The sequence below is a fragment of the Carassius gibelio genome, chromosome A22, assembly GCF_023724105.1.
Source record: "Carassius gibelio isolate Cgi1373 ecotype wild population from Czech Republic chromosome A22, carGib1.2-hapl.c, whole genome shotgun sequence".
In the NCBI taxonomy this organism is placed as follows: domain Eukaryota; kingdom Metazoa; phylum Chordata; class Actinopteri; order Cypriniformes; family Cyprinidae; genus Carassius; species Carassius gibelio.
The window spans coordinates 17,358,588-17,382,688 of record NC_068392.1 but is presented as its reverse complement, the minus strand read 5'-3'; the positions used below and the strand labels follow the sequence as shown (position 1 = coordinate 17,382,688).

The window sequence follows — 24,101 nt, the reverse complement described above, 5'->3', positions numbered from 1 at the left end:
TATATATATATATATATATATATATATATATATATATATATATATATATATATATATATATGACTATACAGCTATAAAATCTAAGCATCAAGTTGGTGGCCGATGAGTTGAGATCTCACTTCAAGAGACCAATCTACTTCGAGTGTAACTAAACAAGCCACTGCACACTGGCATGCAATTAATGCATCCAGCTGCCACTGATTACAGCATCAGCATAGAAAGGCAGCAGATGCAATGCATACCTTGTTTTCACTCATGAGACGAGCTGGCGACCCGGACGCTCAGCAGTGGTACAGCAGCTGTGACAACGTTAGGATGTGATGGGACGTCACTCTCTACATCACCTCGGTGACCAACAAATCATCTAGCAAAATGCCATGGATGCTGCCCCTTCCAGTGTCCTGTGCACTGCCTGCCCCCCTTTTTGATGTAGGCCAGGGATCGCATCAAGAAGACATTCACCTTTGTTTGCACTACACAGTGAGATTGGATAACACTGGGAAAACGTTCCACTTGGAACTGGGAAGCTGCGGAAGCCCCATCCTTCCCGAAGAAGGGTTCAGAAGCAAATATTAATATAAACATCCATTTAGGTGCATATGGAAAATTGGAGGTGATTGTAACCCTTTTGTTAATGGCTGAAGTCTGCCTGGGAAACATGGAGCTCCGAGGCTATATTGTGGACTTTAGACACATAGGATTCATCAAGTGAAGGCCTGGATACTGAATGCTCTGCCACGTCTGGCCAGGGCCAGGGAGACCAGGGAGGATTTAACCTTCTCGCCCCCTAAGGAACCTGATGACCAGGTCATGCTTATCTACTGACTTCCCTTCCACGGGGTCATAGTTTGCAAAAATCGCAGTGACATAGACTTTAAGGATGAAGGGAGACTCCTCCTTTGCTCCAGCCCTTGCTGCAAAAAGCACAACCCTTATTGGGCAACTCCGGGGGTCTTCTTGACGAGAACACCACTCAACAAACAGATTTCACTTCTAGGCATAAGTGTATCTTGTAGACGGTGCTCTCGCCAAAGTGATGGTGTCCCATACCTCTTGAGGTAAGTCAACAAGAACCTCATTGTCAGGGACCAGACATTAAATTTCCAGAGATCTGGACACGGGTGCCACAGGGTGCCCCATCTCAGTAGATCAGTAGATCATTCCTCAGAAGAATAATTAGTTTGGGAAAACTCTAAACAACTGATATGCCAGTGCATATGGGGGCCCATCCATACACAAGACACTGCGTAACCATTGTGCGTGGCCCCCCAGCCGGTTGTGGAAGCATCTGTGCAAACCACGGGATGCCTGCGGGGACTCCTACACGGAGAAACGTAAACTCTGACCACGGGGTGAAGGTTTGGTGACAGGCCAGTGTAACTTGGATCCTGTGAGTGCCGCGTTGCAATCTCAAGACTCAGCAATGAAGCCAGTGCTGAAGCGATCTCATATGCAGTATCCCTAATGGTGTAAGTGCTGCTGCAGCCACCATATGCCCCTGGAGCCTCTGAAATAGTTTCAGTGAAACCGCAGTCCTTGAACAAATTCACGCAGGTCAGCACTGACTGCACACGTTCCTCTGTGAGGCGTGCTGTCTGTCGACCGAATCCAACTCTATACTGAGATAACAGATCTTCTACGTAGGTGAGAGATTGCTCTTTTCCCAGTTGACCCGAAGACCCAACAGGCCGAGGTTTTGGAGCATCAGGCCCCTGTGCTCGCACAACTGATCTTGGGACTGTGCTAGTATAAGCCAATCGTCGAGGTTGCGGTAGTTGAGGATGCAAACACTCTGCTGTCTGAGGGAGCAAGAACCCCCTCTGGGACTTTTGTGAAGACACAGGGAGACAGGGAGAGCCCGAAGGGCAGGACTTTATACTGGTATTCCCGTCTTTCGATCGCAAACCACAGAAATGGTCTGTGGTGTGGAAGGATAGACGCATGAGGTCCTTCAGGTCGATTGCTGCAAACCAATCTCGGGGACAGACGCACCCGAAGATGCATTTGTGCATCAAAATCTTGAATGTTAACCAGTGACAAGCCAGGTTCATTACCATCACCCAGCACCGGTTAATGACCGCATCCAGAAACCCCCGGATGATACGTTGTCTATAGCAAGACCCACAATGTCTTTACAAAGATGGAACGTCAAGTTTGCTACGCAACACTGTCTTTAAAAAGACGCGCCCATGAACGCTTTTTTAGTGACAAAGATATTTTAGTGTGCTGAAGCGCACAGGGGAGATGGCCACCTAGGGGGTAGTGCAACCGAATTTGTGCAATCCACTCGACACTGGAAACCACCACAGCTGAAGGGCCATACCGCCAACAATAAAAGCTCTCAAAGGGCACACTGAACTCATTCAGTCTTCTCTCAGTGGAGTAATCAGGAGCAGAACGATGTGATCATTCGGCTTCTGCTGCCTTTATGTACTCACACTGTGATCAGTGGCAGGTGGATGCAATAACTGTATGACAATTTGCATTGGCTCTTTTAGTTACGCTGGAAATAAATTGGTCTTTCGAAGCGAGATCCCAATTCGTCGGTCACCGATGTGACATTGAGAATGACAGACTAAAAAGGGAAATATAGATTCATATATATTTATATATGTAAGAATTTTTTTTTATTGATCTTAAATTACAAAAGCAGAAATATATATTCATTCTCATTTATTTCTGTCTTAATTTGTATGTTCATCTATAAGTGTTTGGGCTGTTTAACCGCGGCCCCGACCAGCAACATCAAGCCACAACCCCCAGCACCCTCCAGCACTCCCAAGATATAATATGTTCCCGCGGCTATGATCTTGGATGGGCTGAGGGTGAGTAAATTTTTAGCAAATTTTAATTTGTGTGTGAACTATTCCTTTAACTTTCATGTAAGCAAAATAAATAAAGAAAAAAATAAAAGATTTGAAAAGAAAAAAAAAAAACTGGACATTTCACACATTTAGAGAACTTAATGGGAACATTAGAAAAAAGTGATCTTAGATGTTAGAATCAGTTTTGATATTAACCACTTTAATCTTCACACACTATATTAAAACGTAATTGTACAAATTTAATAGTTAATTTACAAGTACATGTATACTAGGCTATTCGTAAAGAGTGGGTTATGTAAATGTAATACATTTTTCATCAATTTCATCATTGCATAGCATGTTTTATGCACACATAAATTGAATAACACATCTATTTTGTGAATAACACATCTATAATTTCATTAATTAGTTGGTCCACAAAGTGGCATCACCGGCTCGGGCCATTGTTTCAGTCAAAAAATAAATTGTTGAGATGGAGCTAGAAGAAGATCCTGTAAACACAACAACAACAAATACTCGCATTTATAAGTGGGGTTAAAAGATACTCACAACTATAGTTGAAAGTAATTGTACTTTTATTTATTTTTTTAATCGGTCATAAATTCTGGATAGAAATAGCGTAGAGACTGGACATGGATGAAGCTTTAGTATGCATGTGTCGATCTACTATGTGCTCTTGTACATTTTAAAAGGGAATGTAGTTTGAATGGCTTTGCATTTGGCTTTACGTTTTAAAATGAGTCTGCTGCTTAAGGTGTCCTGATGGAGCAGTACAAGCCAAATGTTTGTCAGTGTTGGCATGCTAAGCTGCATTGCTGTGCTGCGTAAAATCATCTATGGGTGTATGTGTTGGTTATCAGACTCTGCAAACAGTATGAGGCACTAAGCATAGTCATTATGTAGACCCATTGGTGTTTTAGCTTGTGGATTCTGTATGTCTTTATTATTTGTCGGCTTATTTGTTTGTTTTATTGTTTGTGTTTTTGGACTGTGTTTGTCTTTAATAAAATATTGATTGATATGCATATTCTAGTCTTCATCTCAAAACGAAGGATATTTTTTTGCTTCCGATGTAGAAAAAACTAATTTGCAAATGTTAAATACAGTGGAATTAGGTTATTTGCTGTTTACATCAGGTATGTGTTATTTGGTATTAACATCTGGCCTGTTTTTAGAAAAAAATAAAAAAAATAAATCGAATTTATTTGCAGTTCAAATAGCATATGGCTGATACAGTTTAGGTGAAAACCACACATGTTGGAATCTGGCACTCCAATTAGCCTAAACATCTGGCAAGATCTAAGTTCCACAATAGTGTTTGTTTTTATCACTTAGACAAGAGAATCAATTCGATTAAAACACAGTACATTTTTGAAGAAAAAGCATGACCGCAGTCAAAAAGACCATATATTCAGTGATTCAGGTTGTTTTCCAATTTGAGCTTTTGTTCGATTTCAAAGAATAGATCGTCCTAAAATTAACATTGACTAATCTTTATGCTATTTGGAGAAATTTAGCATTACTTAATTTGCTCATTAGTGGATCCTCTGCAGTGAATGGGTGCCATCAGAATGAGAAAACTGCTGATAAAAACATCACAATAATCCACAAGTAATCCCCACCACCCCAGTCCATCAATTAATGGCTTGTGAAGTGAAAAAACTGTATGTTTGTAAGAAACAAACCATCACTTCTGGACTAATAATCCAATAAATAATCAATAATCCATAATAATGCTTCTTTCAGGGAAAAAGTCTGTCCCCTCTTGTACTCTCACATCAAAATTCTTCCACATATATGTTTAGAACTGTTTTGGTCGAGTTTCTGAGCAGGGTACTGTTTTCAGTCAATGGCAACTAGGTTTAATTGAAAAGTATTGTCCAAAATGATATGTGTCACAATACTAACAGCTTATTATTTTCTAATAGTTATTGTGACCTTCAGCGTGTCCGAAACCTCTTCCAGAATGGGTTTTTTTGTCACTGTCTGGGGTCATAGATGTCTATTGATCTGAATCCCTTAAGGCTTTCGGCTGACCCTGACAAGATGGCTGTCATAACCTTTCATTTGATGCCATCGGGATGTTGAGAAAGTGTAAAACCTATTTAACTGGCAAATCCATCTTGACAAGGTTTAGAAAACACGCATGCAGTGCCATTTATAATGGAATCCCCGACTTGGTTTGCTTTCCATTTATACCAAGGATGTCTAGTTAACCAGTAGCATCTCAGTTTCTGAGATCTAAAGTCAAAGGCACCAGAAATTAAAAAGTAACGTCCTACAGGTTTAGGCTTTTTTTTTTTCTCTAAGGGCGTCTTCAAGATATCAATCAATCATCCTGAAAGTAAATATCGTCTAAATAATGAGATCCACTCATCACAGATTGAAATCAAGTACCAGATGACATTTTTTCAGACTTACTGAAAAGATCTAAAGGCACTTTTGGATGGGCTGAAATTTTCCCAAGCTAGTTTTCCTGTTCTGTCAGGTAATATTAGAGTCTTCCATTCCTTCCTTATAGGAGTAGGGCCATTTATGATTAAGCTGTCTCAGAAATACACATATTTGAGTTAGCCAAGGTTGATGTGACAGAAAAGCCTTCTAAGCCAGCTGTAGTATGCTTAATGAAAGCAGTTGTAGTGGGAAGACAGACTATAAGAGTGTCCCTGAGGAAGCAGGACTGGCATCTAAGGGTGGGTGTCAGATCTGGACGATAGCAGAGCTAATTGGAGAAAAATTGCTAAGAATATCGCATGAACTCCATTGGCGTCCCATGAGATCCTCCACCAGTGGATTGAGGAAAAGCGAGTCTTAATATAACAGTCACGGCTTTTCCTCACAGTTTAAGGTGAGCCTAATGTCTGACCAAGACATTTTTAAGTAAAGGGAAGGTTAATCCTCGGTCAATACCCTGAAAAGGTTTATTTTTATTTGTGTGGAATAAATTTTTCACTCGATACATAATGAATCATCTTGACTGAGTGACATTTCTGAAGAGAAAAGCCGTTTAGTCAAAAATATCCTGCAGATTTGTCACAACAATGACTCTATTAATCTATGTCTAGTGTGGCAGAACGAGGGGAGCTCGTAATTCGTGGGGCACTAGGGCCTAGCTTTTTAGAATAGAATAACTGCAACTTTACAAAAACCGACTACGCCACTCTGACATCAGAGAATGAATGATACCCTTTATCTTAAGACACACAAGTTCGTTGCACTAGTAAGGAACAGACATGCAAATCATACAAAAGGAGTTCTTTATTATTAAAAGCAGACAGGAGTAAACCGGGCGTACCAGGCAAAACTCCTCACGGCATCCGACCATCGAATGTATGTGTTATAGAGGCAGAGGAGTTTTACAATCATTCAAAAGTCAATCACTACAAAATAAACATACAATAAAACCTTACACTCAAAAGCTTTTCAGCCATGGGCTAAAGAACAAGGAACCAAACCACACACTGTAGAGTAAACTTATCACTCACACACAAAATCGGTGCGTCTCACTGCACACAGCACCCAGTGTTCAAAACCACCACCAGCACGCTGAGGAAAAGGAGGATTCCTGACTGAAGCCCCTGGCATCTAGCAGAAAGAGAGTTTACAGTTGCTCACACATACACAAAAAAAAGAAAAAGATCACGATTAGAAAAATCACAATGAAGTCAATATAAACAGCAAAAAAACACAAATACTAATAATCCAAAAACACTTCACTGAAAACTATAATTCACACTAACACAATCTCAAAACAAAGAAACAAAAAAACAAAACAAATTACTAATAACATCATCCAACCCACATAACAAACCACTCTTACAAATCAGACTAAATGAAACAGACAAAAACCACAAAACAGTAGGTTAGGACAACGGCGATTCCTCGCATTAAATACGGAAGAAAGGCAGAGAGGAAAAGATCTCAGACACCCGCCGATAGAACCATGTCAATCACTTAAAACAAACCACTCTAGATCGCTCGTTGATTTGTTTTGATCCTGTAGCGTCACACGTTGGTTTACATGTGCCGAAAGAAATCATTTCAGGAGCACGCAAAAGCTGGCATACAGCCGCAGTCAAATCACCCGCACGTTGGAAGCAAATGGGAACCCCCACTCAATCGGAGGTGACGTACATCTCGACATGAATGGAAATGCGCTATTTATAGCCTAATCGGAAATGACGCGTCACCCCAACTAAAAGGAAATTTGTAGGCGGCAAATTCTAATTAAATCATTAGTATCCATACAAACATGGGAGGAGAGCATCTGGTCACACTAGCACTGAGGCTAATCTGTATGCTAATCTACTCAAAAACATTGACAAAATACACTTTTGGAAAGATATGTGCTTTTATATATAATATATTGGACAAATATATATATATATATATATATATATATATATATATATATTTGTCCAATCACATGCCAATGTGAATGTCCCTGCAACTGACTAGCCGTTAGCTAGCCGTTAGCTGCTCACAAAAGCAGATTAAATTGCTACAGTGTGGATGTTTAAAAGAGTAAATACCATTTTTAACCTTAAATATTTATTACATTTTACTCCCCTACACTGCCTGTGAGCAATAACTGCAAATAAATCTCTTTAAACCTTAAGTTGGAGACAACTGAGACAACTTTAGAGACCAAAGTAAGATAAGCACCTACAATTTCAGGCATTGCTTTTCACAGCGTTAAAGATAGCGGCCAAAACATGCCAAGATTTGTCAAATGAAAGATTGTTCCTAAAGTGTGTGCTAGCTTCAAATGTTTGTTTTGTTGCTCTCCCTCACATATTTCTTCAAAAGCTTCCAGAGCTGACTCCATTTCTCTGTGTTTAGATTCTCCTACGAGAGCATTTAGGCACACGTTTCGCTTCAAAGTCTTTGCTCTACTTTGCTTTTTTGTTTTGTTTCTTCCTTCCAGGACAAGAACGGATAGGAACAGACTCACATTACGAGCAGGAAGGGAAGGTGCAGTTTGTGATAGACGCGGTGTATGCCATGGCTCATGCCCTGCACAACATGCAGAAGGATCTTTGTCCCGACCAGTCAGGCGTTTGTGGAGAGATGGAGCACGCTGGTGGCAAGAAACTCCTCAAGTACATCCGATCGGTCAGCTTCAACGGTGAGTCCACCAAAGCTCATGACATCAGATAAATGCCACAATGAGGCAAAGACATCTTGGAAATATTAATTTGGTTATACTTTATTTTAAGGTGACATTATTACAGTGTAATTACATGTACGTACATACTATTGGGTTCGGACTAATATTGGTATTATTATTACTATTATTATTGTTGTTGTCTTAGGAAAAACAAAATTTACGTCTACTTTGACAGAATGGTTTGGACAATACTGAGCAAACATTTATTTTTAAAGCAACCTTTGTTGGTGCTTCTTGCATGGGACTTTCTGAATACGTTATATCCCAAACCTGCCTTTGTGTTGGAGCACTGAAAGAGGAAACTCCCAAGAAGAAAGGAAATCTCTCGTTAATGCATCTTAATGAAGTGAAACTTTCATAGTCCTGCACCAGAGCACAGTCAGATCAAAGTGCAACCGCACCTTTGGTGTCTGTGTCATGATGAGAAAATAGTATCTGAGGTAAATGTGTGTTCTGACTTAAGGCCTGGTGAACGAGACTCCAAATAGACTCGACAAAATACTAGCTTTTATTTACTAGAATGCAAAGACTGCTGGCAAAATACTAATGAAGAAATATGCAAGTTGTATGCCACTAAACAATGTAAATTTGTACTATTAGTAGTATTATTTATTTATTTATTTATTATTATAGTTTTTTTTTTTTTAAGTTTTGAAGTTTTGACACAAAAATGACTTGTTATTATACAAATCCTAATAATTCAATATTCTTGGCATTGCGAGGAATCGATTTCATTTATATTTTGTGCAATTTTAAAGTAAAAAAAAAAGAAGAAAAGATAATATAAGCTTTTGATCAAATGTTTACCATCGCTGAAAAGTCTTTTATGATGAGCATTTGTTTTATTCTAGTCCATAAAACACAAAAGAACAAGAAAACATCTTTAAATAATATTGCTTCAGCTGTCACTAAATTGTTTTCTGTAGTGTTCTTATGAAGTAAACAGCCATGTTTGAATATCATATGCCAGCATTTTGACTTTTGCTTTCCATCTGATATTGTTTTCTGTTGCACCATAATCGTTTACTGATACTAATAAGCTAATAAGTATAATTTATGAGCATTGCATGCACAATAAGAAAACCTTCCCTCTGGCATGCATATATAATACATAGATATATTCAGAATGTAAGTGCATGCATGACAGACTTTCTTTTGAAATGCAATTTTCAAATGTTGACATTTGGAATTTATGCATGCATGATTTGCATATATAAGTTTTAAAACATAAATTGATGAATCATCTTTTGGTTCATGGAATATTGAATTCATCAATAGATGTTATTGTATGAAGCTTAAACATTTTCTGAGTGAAAAATAGAAATAGTGATCAAATTAAAACAATATGTTCTATTAATATAGCCAGTTTAAGGAATATGACATATAAAATTCATACAATTTATCTATCATAGTGAAGAAAATAGTGTTAGCAGTATTGAATTATTGAAACTCATTAAATAGTTTGGAATATAATTAAGCTGGCTGACACAGTGAATTAATTACATTACATTACATTAAAGTAGATATTGCTGAAAGTGCATGTCACAACTAACCTGTTTATCTAGTACTGCTCTTATTCATCAAATGGTGCAGTCCTGTTTTTGTCTGCTGGTTATTTATGCATGATGAAAGGATGTGCCACGGACATAGGGGGAGATGAGAATAAAAAAAATTAAGAAAGAAATGCATAAAAAGAGAGAACATACTGCTTGAAGTTGGGCGACTGACAGTTCTGCTGTTTTTTCAAAGGGTTTCCTTCAGCAAAAATATATTTAAAAAAATATTCAGTTGCTTCTTGCATACTAATAATTAATATAATTAAGAAGTTCCCATCCTTGTCTTATATCTACAGTGCAATCACTGTATAATATTGAGATTGGAAGTCTCTGAGTAGCATAGAAGTTTAATAGGTGAATTCACTGTGTTGTGATGTAACTGGGACATTTTGCTCCTGGGTTTTTAAAGACTTGTATGAGGTGAAATATATTAAAGCCCATTTCCACCATGGAAGGAAAGAAGGAAGGACTAAATAGGTAATTTGTTTTTATCTCACAATTCTGACTTTTTTCTTGCCGTTCTAAATTTATATTGAAAATGTATGTCTGTAAATAGTAAAAAAGAAAAGGAGATGTGAGTTGGTTGATTCAGTAAATTAACTCGGGGCAGGGTAATCAAAATGTCAGTCTACTTATTTTTTTTACAGTCTATGGTCTACACCTGTTGATGAGCTAACGTTAACATGCACTGTTGCTAGGTAACTGCAGTAGCAGCACAACGTTACAGGTAGGTTATGTGCTGTGTGAAAGGCCAGGTGATTTTGATTTGTTGGTGATAAAAGGGAAGAAGATTACATGATAAATAGTGAATACAGTTTGAATAATATCAAGTTAAATGTTCTTCTTGTAGGAGCCAAATTGCATGTTGTTATTTGTTTAGAATATTTTTTTAACATGGTCACATCATCACATGGGTGTGGTTTCATATTATTTACCTGCTCACTTGTGTGGTGGGAGAGAAACAGAATCAGGCCCTGATTGTTTTCTGTTGACTGTTATAATATAGTTTCAGTTGTGATGAACAATATTTTTTTTTATGCCATGCTTTCATATCAGAGAACAGATGAGGTGAAGCTGCTTAAAGACAGGGAGGGTGAGACAGGGAGAAGTAGCTCAGAGTTGCAGGTATGTGCTGTGTAAATGGTCAGGTAATTACTTTTAATTATGTCATGTCAGAAACAGTCTAGCACATTTTCATATTTCATAGGTGAGACAGGGAAAATTTTTAGTGAATGTTTTTGACTTTATAAAATTATTCTCTCAAGTCTTGGGTATTCAACAAATAAAGTAAGACATATTTTCCTTCTACATAGTAGCATATTATTCTTTTTGGCAGAATTTATCATTATAAACAACTTAATTATTTCCTGGTTTTTGTATCACCATAGTCCCTAACTGTATGTGAATGGAGGAAATGGGATTCAAATCGAAAAAAATTTTCCCCATTTTGTGTCCCCCCCACTTCTCAAACCAAAGTTACACCCTTGGTATAGTATATATAATAATAATATATACTATTTTATATATTTATTCACAATGCTCCCCTCCGGGAATGTGCGTCCTGCGCCATGCAACATCCAATTCCAAGACCCATGGCATATCATGCAGAATGAGAGGCAATGGTGGATCAGGGGACTCAGGAGGCCGTGGTGGATCTGGGGACTCAGGAGGCCGTGATGGATCTGGGGACTCAGGAGGCCGTGGTGGATCAGGAGACTCAGGATGTCATGGTGGATCAGGGGACTCAGGAGTCCATGGTGGATCAAGGGACACAGGAGGCCATGGTGGATCAGGGGACTCAGGAGACCATGGTGGATCAGGGGACTCAGGAGGCCATGGTGGATCAGGGGACTAAGGACTCCATGGTGGATCAGGGACACAGGAGGCCATGGTGGATCAGGGGACTCAGGAGGCCATGGTGGATCAAGGGACACAGGAGGCCATGGTGGATCAGGGGACTCAGGAGACCCTGGTGGATCAGGGGACTCAGGAGGCCATGGTGGATCAGCGGACTCAGGAGTCCATGGTGGATCAAGGGACACAGGAGGCCATGGTGGATCAGGGGACTCAGGAGGCCATGGTGGATCAGGGACACAGGAGGCCATGGTGGATCAGGGGACTCAGGAAGCCATGGTGGATCAGGGGACTCAGGAGTCCATGGTGGATCAAGGGACACAGGAGGCCATGGTGGATCAGGGGACTCAGGAGACCATGGTGGATCAGGGGACTCAGGAGGCCATGGTGGATCAGGGGACTAAGGACTCCATGGTGGATCAGGGACACAGGAGGCCATGGTGGATCAGGGGACTCAGGATGCCATGGTGGGTCAGGGGACACATGAGGCCATGGTGGATCAGGGGACTCAGGAGACCATGGTGGATCAGGGGACTCAGGAGACCATGATGGATCAGGGGACTCAGGAGGCCATGGTGGATCAGGGGACTCAGGAGACCATGGTGGATCAGGGGACTCAGGAGGCCATGGTGGATCAGCGGACTCAGGAGTCCATGGTGGATCAAGGGACACAGGAGGCCATGGTGGATCAGGGGACTCAGGAGGCCATGGTGGATCAGGGACACAGGAGGCCATGGTGGATCAGGGGACTCAGGAAGCCATGGTGGATCAGGGGACTCAGGAGTCCATGGTGGATCAAGGGACACAGGAGGCCATGGTGGATCAGGGGACTCAGGAGACCATGGTGGATCAGGGGACTCAGGAGGCCATGGTGGATCAGGGGACTAAGGACTCCATGGTGGATCAGGGACACAGGAGGCCATGGTGGATCAGGGGACTCAGGATGCCATGGTGGGTCAGGGGACACATGAGGCCATGGTGGATCAGGGGACTCAGGAGACCATGGTGGATCAGGGGACTCAGGAGACCATGATGGATCAGGGGACTCAGGAGGCCATGGTGGATCAGGGGACTCAGGAGACCATGGTGGATCAGGGGACTCAGGAGGCCATGGTGGATCAGGGGACTGACAGGATTTTTCAGAAAAATTAATATAAGACGTAGTCAGCCAGACGATGAACATTATTAACAGCAATTATTATATGATGCAGTCACACTTGTAGCAATAATTGTTAGTTCTGTTTGTTGATTCAGGGTTAGCATCATCTGGGGTCCTCTGAGGGTCAGCATGATCTCTTCTCAGGTGTTCTGGATCCAGACTGGAGCTTGTGTAAATCCTAGTTAAATATAGAAACAAATAGAGACATCATTAGCAAAGTTGCTGTTCCAACAAAGTTACAATAATTTGTTTAACCCAAGCTAAATAATAAGAATGTGCATTTGATCAGATGCAAATGCAGTCACAATTTAAGACAGTGTGTCTGAAAACCTTACATTGGTACATAAAAGCATTTATAGTTGAGGAAACTTTTTAATGTGTTATTGCTGAAGTTACTGGCAGGAAGGTTCATGTTAATTCAGTTTGAAGTGGAAGGCTGTTATTTGTGGAATTCAGCGTTTTCCAGGCCTTTATCCTCTCTTTAAGTGTTGCTAGTGTGTAATTGTTCTCTACCTCTAAGTCTAACTAAATCTATTAGTTGAAGAGGACATTCCTCCCTCATTCCCATGATGCCCTCTTAACAAAACCAGACAAACAATATGGATCTGAGCAGGCAGCGATTCACACCAAAGTCACTAAATAATGAAGGGACTAAAATACACTCAAGCAGGTTCCCTTTCAGTCGGTCACTCTCGACGCCACGTCGGATGACCGACGAATATGGGATATCACTTCGATAGACCAATCTACTTCGAGTGTAAACTAAATGAGCCAATGCACATTGGCATGCAATTATTGCATCCAGCTGCCGCTGATCACTGCGTGAGTATAAGAGGGCAGCAGGTGCAATGCATAACAGCTTTTCGCTTCGGAGCCGAGTGTTTGTATCGCTCTGCTCAACTGTGTCTGCTGTGAACTACGAGTTCAGCACGCTCTCGGAAGCTTCGTGTGTTGGCGAGACGGCGCTTCAGCGGCGGTTGTTCCTGTGTCGAGTGGATTGCACACTTCAGGTTGCACTACCCCTGTCGTGTTGCAAGCGGCCAATTCCCCTGTGCGCCTCAGAACTAAAAGAGCATTTCCTAAAGAACAAATTTCTCTAAAAGAGCTTCACGGATCGTCCTTATAAGGATGCCGTTTTACCCGTGCGTTTCTGGGTGCGGTCGTTAACTGGCAACGGGTGATGGTCACGATCGCTGCCTCACTTCTCTGGGCGTCGAGCACGCTGAGGTGCATTTCGTGGATGAGTCATGTTCTCACTGCGGGAATATGACCATCTCGGAGCTGCAAACCAGGCTCCGCTACCTTCAGGGGGGCGGAGTCCCGTTTCCTGCGGCCGCGATCTGGGGCTCGTTCTAGCAGCCGACAGACGAGAACCACTTCCGGCAGTAGCGCGAGTGGTTTGAGGGTCACAGTAGTGGCAAACCCCGCAGGGAACCAACCCTCTGGGGACCACCACTCCTCTAGCACCTCCGATCCTGTTGATAAAACCCACGGAACGCGCTGGGTGGGAAGGTCTCCTGTGTTCTCACCTCAAACGGGTAGTGGCACTGAGAGGCCCCGGTTAGTGTCGGCTTGCTAAAACCCTGTTGAGATCCTCCATCACCCTAGGCAGCTGGACGCGGCGGAACGTCCGGCGCCAGGCCTTCATGATGAATCGCTGAGAACCATGGAAGGCTGGGCTCCATATTGAGACCTAAGCGGTACTCGTATAGCCTTAGAGCCCGTGTTTCCCCGGCAGACTTCTGCCTTCCCAAGAGGGTTTTAATCACCTCAAATTTCTTCGTATACTGCTAAACGGATGCTATATGTGTATTTGCCTCCGAGACCTCCTTCGGGAAGGATGGGGCTTCCGCAGCGTCCCGGCTCCAAGCGTACCGGGTACGTTTTCCCAGTGTTATCCAATCTCACCCAGTGAGGTAGTGCTTTGACAATGGTGAGTGGAGCTACTTGTTCTTAGCCCCGGCCTACACCTAATAGGGGCGCAGGCGGCTCGCACAGGGCACTGGAAGGGGCAGCACCCATGGCGCTTTGATAGGGATCCCATATTCGTCGGTCATCCGACGTGGCGTCGAGAGTGACCGACTGAAAGGGAACGTCTCGGTTACGTATGGTAACCCTCGTTCCCTGAAGGAGGCGCCACGTCCCGTCGCCATCATTGCACCTGCTGCCCTCTTATACTCACGCAGTGATCAGCGGCAGCTGGATGAAATAATTGCATGCCAATGTGCATTGGCTCGTTTAGTTTACACTCGAAGTAGATTGGTCTATCGAAGCGATATCCTGACGTGGCATCTCCGTTCCCTCCTTCAGGGAACGAGGGTTACCATACGTAACCGAGACATTTTTATCCACCCATGTTTCTCAATGCAACAATCTCTTGTATTTTGCTGAATCTTACCTTAATTACTTTCACTGCCACTTTTTTTCCCCTCTGTCTTCATGCCTGACATAGTTTTAAAAGAGGCTTCTTGAATTAGGATTACATTCAAAACAATCCAATATTTTGGTTGAATAAACAAATAAATGAATAAATAAAGTTAGAGGATTTTATGGGTCACTGATGTTCAGTTTTATGTCCAGATATGTAAATGTAAACTTGAATACACAAACACTATCAAAATAGTGCTACCAATAGCTACCTTCCACAGCCATCAGTTCCCAGTATTATAAGTGTGATGAGGATGTGTCAGCAGCCCACAGCGAATGGCTGACACTTCATCTGTGCTCGAGAAACCCACACTGTTGATTGTGTTTTGGCAGACTTGTGATCTTGAGTTCCAAGCCCTGCAGGTAAAGTTCTTCAAACAATCGGTTGGCGATGACTGTCAGGTCTTGTCAGTCTCCGCCGTTGGCCTGAGATGCATATGTTGTTTGTATTTCTGTCACAACCAAACTAACTTTCGTCTCGGTACAGAGTGGAAATGAAAGAAATGGTTTCTTGTTGTATGTGAGGCATGTCAGGGCTTTTTTTTTTTTTGTTATGTATGATTGATACTCTATATTTTCATCTGACAATTTTGAAGGTAAGTCTCTAAGTCTGATTCTTTCTTTCGTAGGGAGCGCGGGGACGTCCGTCACGTTCAATCGGAATGGCGATGCACCTGGACGATACGATCTTTTCCAGTACCAGATGAATATCAACAGCACTCCCATATATAAAGTTATTGGACAGTGGACAGAAACTCTCAAACTTCGCGTGAGTAAATTTGATCAACATGAAGCCTCGTCATGAGATAAAAATGGTTCAGATTCATCCATCAAATGTTCGCAATGTGATTGCATTCTATTGGTCTAGTTGTGTTTTACACACTTTAATGGCATTTATATTGTTTATTATTCAGCTTCAGAACAATACGTTAGAATGGGAGCTTTTTGTTCCTTATTCCGTTGTATTTATCTAGTCTTGATTGTAGGCTGTTAATTAATTCATTCATTCATTTACACTCCTTAAATTTAACGTTGTTTATATCATTTATCATTTTGTTTAAACAAATAAATGTTCATACAAATTGTTTATTTATTTAGCCCTTCATGAATCTGAATACATTACATTCATAATCATTTATATTATTTATTATTCCATTAAAAAAAAAAAAATCACATAAATATTTTGACTTTTTTTTTTACTTTTAAACTACAATCGTCCAAACTAAATGTTTAGTCAGACAGTATATTTGTGCTTTACAATTTATAATGTTGCTGATTCATATTTATATTGTGAGGAAGATAGTTAATAAAAATCATTCAGTAATAAAATAGAAATAGATTAATGACAAGCAATGCAAAAACAAATACAATAACAAGATGCAACTAAAATTAACCATGCTTTAAGATTTTCAGGTAGGTTAAACAGTAATTTTCGGGTACATAAATACCACAGAAACAGAATAATCTATTTAACTTTAGTCTTCAGTGGATAAATAAACATTAATGACAGCAGATAGCAGCATGCTTATTTAGGTTGCTGTCTCTTTAAGACTTCATGCACGGATCAAACTGTTATACATAAGTATTGTTTCTCAACTGTTTGCATTAACTTAATAGCTTGTATACCGCCAGTGTTTAGTATAAATTAACTGTTTACATGAATACTCGTTAAGATGGGCACTTTGACATATTTGTGTATGTATTTAACTGTTTACATGGCACGAGGCAGCTCACAGAGAGGGTCTCATAGTCACAGAGTGCACAAGTATGGAATTGAGAACTTGAATGTTTAAATTGTAAGACCCGAAAGCACGTGCAAATGATACATTCAGTCATCTGTCGCAAGCGTCTTTCACGTTGAAATATTAAAAGGAATTTCCTTTGTAACAAGCGTGGAAACTGCAGGAATCAGTAGAATTATGCGCATTCCCACTCTGAAAAAAAAAAAAAAGTTGTAATATTTAGTTTACTTTTATACTTTTTTTTTTGTTTGTTTTTTTAATATTAATCCATGTGTAATAGTAATATTAAAACATAAAATGCATTATATTCAATGTATGCATTATATACATAATATTTTATGCATTACCCCGAATTAGTTTTATATCTTTTATTCCTCCATTTCCTTCATTCCATAAATCAGCACTTTATAATAATTTACTCCACTTACACGTGTCTGGTTTAATTCCCATTATTTTGATTCTGATGGTTCTTGAATCTCTTTCTACACCCAGCAGTTGTGCAGAGCAGTTAAACATAATATAATTTAGTTCAGATAATTGCTAGGGACATTTAAAAAGATTTATTTTAATAATCAGGGCTTCATAAAACCATAACCTCTGATTGAACCATAGATCATATGTTAAAGTATATGAGAAACCCTTGCCCTGGGCCGTACAGGTTATTATATGTGCATTAATAATATCAGCAACCGGTTAATGTTGATGCATGCTGGGATTATTGAGCATGCACACAGCAGCCATAAATAAAGCTCAATTCAAATAAAACAAAATCAAGGTCCGTTCACAGTCTGATTATGAAGTCTCACTCTCAACATGACTGTAAATCCAGATGTACACTATGTGAGTTCAGGAGGTTGTGAACCCTTGTACATATTACAAGTCAGTTAACCTGTTAATCGCGTTAAAACAAAAATTTATTATTTTTTATTATTATTATTTTTTTTTTTGGTGTTTTGTTTTATTTATTTATTTTTTAAATGTGTGTTCGGTTATTTTTTGTTGTTGTTGTTTTTAATGCCTTTTTTGTTGTTTGTGTGTGTTGCTTTTGTATTGTTTTATGTTTTGTAATTTTGTTTTGTGTTTTATTGTTATATATTTTTTGTTTTGTTTTGTTCCATGTTTGTGTTGCTTTGTTTTGTATATTGTAAGTTTGTTATTTTGTGTTTTTGTTTTATGTTTTGCTTTGTTTTGTTTGTTGTATATTGTAAGTTTGTGATTTTGTGTTTTTGTTTTATGTTTTGCTTTGTTTTGTTTGTTGTATATTGTAAGTTTGTGATTTTGTGTTTTTGTTTTATGTTTTGCTTTGTTTGTTGTTGTTTTGTTTTTAAGGTTTTTGTACTTTTTTGTTGTTTTAAATTTATGTTTCTTTTTTTCTTCTTAGGTTTGTGTCCTTTTACCTTCACTGAAAAAGGAAATGTTATTATTTCTTTTTTTTTTTGACCCAACTTCACTATTTATCACTAATTATTATCAGTCCACATGAGACTGTGAAATTAACTTTCATAAAGTAATGTATTGAAATGCATTGACTAAGCATCCACATCTACAGTATGTTCATGCACTTGCATAAAGTATATTTTTGACCTTAGCCATTTGTTCTAAAGTCTTTAGTTTGTTAGTCTCCTCTGTGTAATTAAACTTCTTAGATTAGTTCCTTGTTAATTGTCATCGAAAATCAGATAAGATCAGCTTTCATGACATAAGATCACATGATCGTTACACAAGGACTTATTTTATTTTATTTTTGTAGTGATTTACATCAGAATGAAATATTTTAGTATTGTCATGTCTGCTCTTGCAGTAGATAACATATCACTCTTTCACTTTATTCATCATTTGCATTTCTTATATTGAAATTTAGTCAAGAGGTTCACTATTAATTATTCTTAAAATTCTAGTAAAGCATTTGCTGTCTTGTGACATTATCTGAACCCGCCTGCTGAATCTCATTCACAACAGCTCAGTGTAATTCCCTGACATCTGGTTGTAATTCATCCAAAAGTTTTATCGTTCTTTTATTTCCATGAAGGCAAAGAATAATTATATTTGTTGTGGGAAGTATGAGTCTCATCATTTGAACTTAATATTTGTCAAGCTGTGTTCTTGCTTGGCCTCAATAATCTTCTAAATGGATTTGTCTTGCATTGGGGGGAATCCTTTTTCATGCTAAGCCTATGAGAAGATTTGTTATTAGAGGAGAGAAGAAGAGAGAAAGTGAGGGAGAGAATGCTGTCCACTTGTGATTCACATTTTCCAGCCTCTGTTGAGTCACAGATGAGGAATCTGACTGAGTTGTGTCCAAAGATTGCCCTAAGGATCCTGAAGCAAATGTCATTTACGCCTCAACCCCCATCCTCTACCCTCCACAGAGGTGAAATCGGTGAAATGGCGAGAGAGTGGTACAAACCGTCCTACAGGGATTTCCAGAGTTCCTCGACAAACTGCCGATCATACAAGAATTAAAACGGCCTGAAAAATATTCTACACGAATCAGAACACAATTTGTTATAAATTAGCAAAACAAAATTTTTCGGTCACATTCGTTGTTTTGGGTTTCTTTAGGTTACATGATCAAGACTGAAGGATTCTACTAATAATACCGTATTTTCCGCACTATAAGGCACACTTAAAAGTCTTTAATTAAAAAAAAAACAAAAAAAACGACGGTGCGCCTTATAATCCGGAGCGCATTATATATGGATCAAGGCGCTTTGTCAAAATGTTGACATTCCCTTTAGCACAGCTCCATCTAGTGGATGCGTAACGCAAACCCAGTCAAACGTTTGACTGCTGTGTCTTTTATTCGATGTGCTTTATAATCCGGTGCACCCTATATATGAAAACAGTTCTAAAATAGGCCATTCATTGAAGGTGCGCTTTATAATCCGGTGCGCCTTATAATGCGGAAAATACGGTAATTTGTTCTTATTTTATAACGAGTATTACTACTAAATATTGTTTTCTATTTGATTTTATTATTATTATTTTTAACTCCACTCAAGTATGTGAATGCTTTATTTGACTTGAAATCGCTGTTGAATGCGCGCTTGCTTTTTACATTAAATTTTGACTTTTGCAATCACACGTACTCTGTGTACTACGGAGCGGCAGTACTTACCACACATTGTCATGGCAGCGAGCAAGAGTTTGTGGAAAATCTTATTTAGCAAGTGTCTTTTTTTCTTTCTTTTTTTATGTGTATGTTTACATTAGGTTTAACACCGTTTGAAGACACTCATTGTAAGACAATGCCCCCAATACTGAGGCTCGTTAGTGCCACAATAACTCCTTTGAATCACAGATGATGATCTTTCTCAAACGATTGTGGGTTTTTCAATGCACCAAGAACTTGTGTGGTTCTTTGAGCCCCATATTGCTTATTCTCAACACTTCCTTTTCATTTTAAATTCAGAAAACATCTTACATTAACATGTTTTAGCTGTTAGCATGCTATGCTGTGGGAATGTTTCCAAAATTGAGAATAGACGGGGTAGCTTAGTGAAAGAGAACAATCTGACTTATGCATTAATGTTCTAAAATTTGCTTAAGGGTGGATAATTTGCGCTAATTGCATTCTTAGCATTGCCACAAGGAATGCTATAACAACTGTTAGCATAAACTGTCTGCTTCTTTGGTCTGTTTCCTCTATTGTCATGGCAGAGAGCAAGTTTTTTTTTTTTTTTTTTTTTTTTTACATATTCCGTGTGATTCCGCATGTTTACATTTGGTTTCATGACATTTGAAAGCAGCTCTATCGTCCCCCTGAGAACTGAAGCTTGTTAGCGTCACAATAGCTCCTCTGAGTCACAGATGAGCATCCGTCTCTAAGGTTCGCCTACGTCTTTCGAAGCAAATGACATTTACGCCTCATCCTTGGCTCTCCCCACAGAGAGCATTGAAGAAACGAAGAGAAAGTCCCACAAACGGTCCTACAGGGCTGGAGCTGCAGGGATTCATTGTCTCTCCTCACCGTTTTCTCACTGCAAAAGCGGCCCTGCTTTTGGCGACATTTCAGAAAGCATCAAGTTATATTTTTTTCCTCACTCTGGGCACAGACGGTCCTGTTGCAATGAGCTGTACTGGGAACGCTGATACTGAATGCACACCTACTGACTCTTAACGGATGCTAGCAGGAGACAACAGCGGGTTGTTGGGTTTATCCTTCTTCCTTAGTGGGTCTGCGAGTTGAATCCATTCCAGAGTTACAGTGCAGTTGTTTCTTATTGAATTCATCAGGATGTGTCAAGGAAAAGGGCTCTAATGTGTTTTTTGCGTGCTGCAGAGGAACTCATATTTAATAACATTATGTATTCTTGATTTGCCTAGGAATTGCATTTTCGGAAAAAAGATCTTATTTTCAAAAGAGAAATCTAGCTTGTTTCTGCAAACATCTTGAGTACATCGGTTTTTATGTCACTGATCTTTTTAACTGTGAATTGGCACGTGCCTTATACTTTTTGGTTCACAAGATTTTGGGATGTAGTGTGACAGATGAGTCAGTGAGTGCAGAATTAAGTGACAAATGAGCAGATTTTCTTGGAGACCTTTATAATTCCTCACAGGTGCCGTATGACATATTTCCAACAACTTTTCTACTGCATGATGTGAAACAATCACAGCTGATTGGAAGATATTTGGTCGTGAGTGAGATTTTGGACCAATGAGATTTGACTTTGGGTGGGGCTTGAGTGTTGATCTTATGCAGTGACCCTGTCTTTACCATTGCCTTAATGAGTCAGATGAAAGGCATTGTGATATGTCACACAGATGCTTCAGTTTATATTTTATATTAGGTGTCTTAAAATGCTATTTACTGTACTGCCAAAATGAATGAATTGTTAGGTGCAGTGTTCCTTTTATTTTCATGCTAAATTGCAAACACACTTGTTGCTATGGTTGCTAAAGTTAAGTTTAGGGAGAGGTTTGGTGATTTGAGTTATATTCGTAAATATATGCAATTTATTTTTTTATTTATTTATTTATTTATAAACGTATTTATTTATTTATTAATTTGTTAATTTGTTCATTCATTAATTAGTTCAATAAATCAATATTAATTCAATGTAAAAACATGTATATATGCAATAAGTACACTGTATCTATTGATTAATTAAAATTTAAGTATATAGTAGTTAAAGACCCTTAATATAAAGTGGGACCAGATTTACTATAAATGGTTAAACCAGATTTTAGCAGCATTATTCAAGCTCAGGTACATCTACATTATTTATTTATTTATTTATTTATTTATTTATTTATTTATTTATTTATTTATTTATGTATTATTATTTATTTTCTTATTTTATTTTTGTTTAGCAAAGACACATTGATCAAAGTTGACTGCAAAGACAATAAATAATTCAAAATATTTTAATTTCAAATAAATTTTCATTTGAACATTCATATTGGATTTTTTGTTGTTGTTTTTTAAGGAAATAATAAACTGTTTGGAAAATTGATTAGAAGATGAAGAAATGTTAAGAAAACTAATGAAACATTTTTAGCAATACACAATGAAGCTACATATATGTCGGGGATATTCAAAGTTCGCTAATGCCAACCACATGCTAGCCATGATGAAACGTCTGCTTCATCCCTACAACTCTGCATTGAGTTTGATTTTGTGCCAGAATAGCGTATTGATGTATTCACTGTTTGCTGTTATGCCAACCTTCCTCACAATAGACTGAATAAGGGCCGGCAATCCAAGATGAAAACATGGGAAACAGAGACTCTGTAGTAGACTTTCAATTCACAATAAATTAATGGACAGTATTTACACAAATTCAACATCAAGCATGACAGATGCATTGGGTGCATTGTTTGAAAACAAACCTCACAAAATCTTCATTTTTAATAAACTTATCATTGTATACTTTCCCTAATACCAACAGGGTATGATTATGCACTTCCCCAGAGTTTCAAACTTTGATTAGTCTGGGATAATCGAGCCTGTAGCCGATGAGCCAATTATGTCTGTCTCGGGGACAGTGCGTCTTCTGTAACTTGAGGGATTACATTTGAACTTTACTGGGCTGTGAGTCACACCAAATGTCTTTTGTGATTGCATTTTATTATACAATTCAGATATGTAGGTCAGTTTTTATAAATTAATTGATTATTATTATACATATATATTTGACTGCAGAATACTGTAATTTAGTTTTTAAACAAAATCTTAAACAAATCTTAAACAAAATCAGTGATGTAGTTTTGTAAAAATGTAATTCATAAATACAAAATACATATACACACACACATTTAGACATATAGCAGACAAAAAAAAAAAAAGGAATAGTGCAAACTAGTGTTAGAGGTTAGAAATCAAACACGGAAAGAACAAACACTAGGGAAATGCTCGGAAATGCTAGACTGGGCTAAACAAGACTTCACAATCATTGAGAGTACAAACACAATATATATATATATATATATATATATATATATATATATATATATATATAGGGGGAGTGGTAATTGGGAACACCTGGTGGTGATTAGCTGTAAGCATGGAATTATGGGAAATGAAGTTTGAAACTCCATGAACTCCTGTAGAGGGCACTCCACTCGGGACTCTTAATAAAAACGGCTGATGATCATGACATAGACAACCATCCATCCAGGACCATCACAGTCGAGCAGACGGAATCGAAGCCCACCAGGGCGGAGCAGAGGACCACCACAGTTGAGTAGATGGGCCAGAAGCCCACCAAGGATGAGCAGAGGACCACCACCGTGGAGTCGATGGCACAGGAGAGGCAAGTCTGGTCAGGTAAGAATGAAAAAGAGAACAATAAACAGATTAATGGCGGCTTCCGTGGCCATATTAAGGCAGTTAGAGAGTTCCCAAATAGCCTCCATAGCCATGACAGGACAGGCCGTGAGTTCATGGATGGCTTCCGTGGCCGTGACAGGACAGGCAATGAGTTCATAGACAGCCTCCATAGCCATGACAGGACAGGACAGGACAAGAAATCATGAATGGATACTACTGACACCTCCGAAGGTTCAGCAGCAGTTACCGCCACCTCTGGAGATTCCACAACAGTAACAGTCTCCTTTACAATAGAATACAACAAAGCAATACAACAGGCTGAGAGAATATTGCTGGGCATAACAGACAGGACAAGACGAGGCTCTGGATGATCAGCTGCGACGTGACGAGGCTCTGGATGATCAGCTGAGACATCAAGAGGTTCTGGAAGGTCAACGTTGACTTAACTTGACTCCGGAAGATCAACGGTGACCCAGTGGCTCTGGGCTGGCAGGCCATCTTGTGCAGTGGCGTAGGGCTTGCAGTCATCTTGTGCAGTGGCGTAGGGCTTGCAGTCATCTTGTGCAGTGGCGCTTGGCTGGCGGCCATCTGCG

General features: G+C 39.3%; 1 protein-coding gene across 3 annotated transcripts in view; it reads left to right on the top strand.

Annotated features, from left to right (window-relative positions):
- LOC127943174 (metabotropic glutamate receptor 7-like) overlaps positions 1 to 24,101 on the top strand; it is a 181,409-nt gene that overhangs the window by 110,705 nt on the left and 46,603 nt on the right. For 2 of the 3 annotated variants that reach the window (XM_052539391.1, XM_052539392.1), the window contains exons 6-8: positions 2,709 to 2,825; positions 7,753 to 7,953; positions 15,621 to 15,760. In XM_052539391.1, coding sequence (XP_052395351.1) covers positions 2,709 to 2,825; positions 7,753 to 7,953; positions 15,621 to 15,760 — 458 coding nt within the window. The remainder of the gene's footprint in view (positions 1 to 2,708; positions 2,826 to 7,752; positions 7,954 to 15,620; positions 15,761 to 24,101) is intronic. The other variant, XM_052539393.1, reaches the window with a different exon arrangement.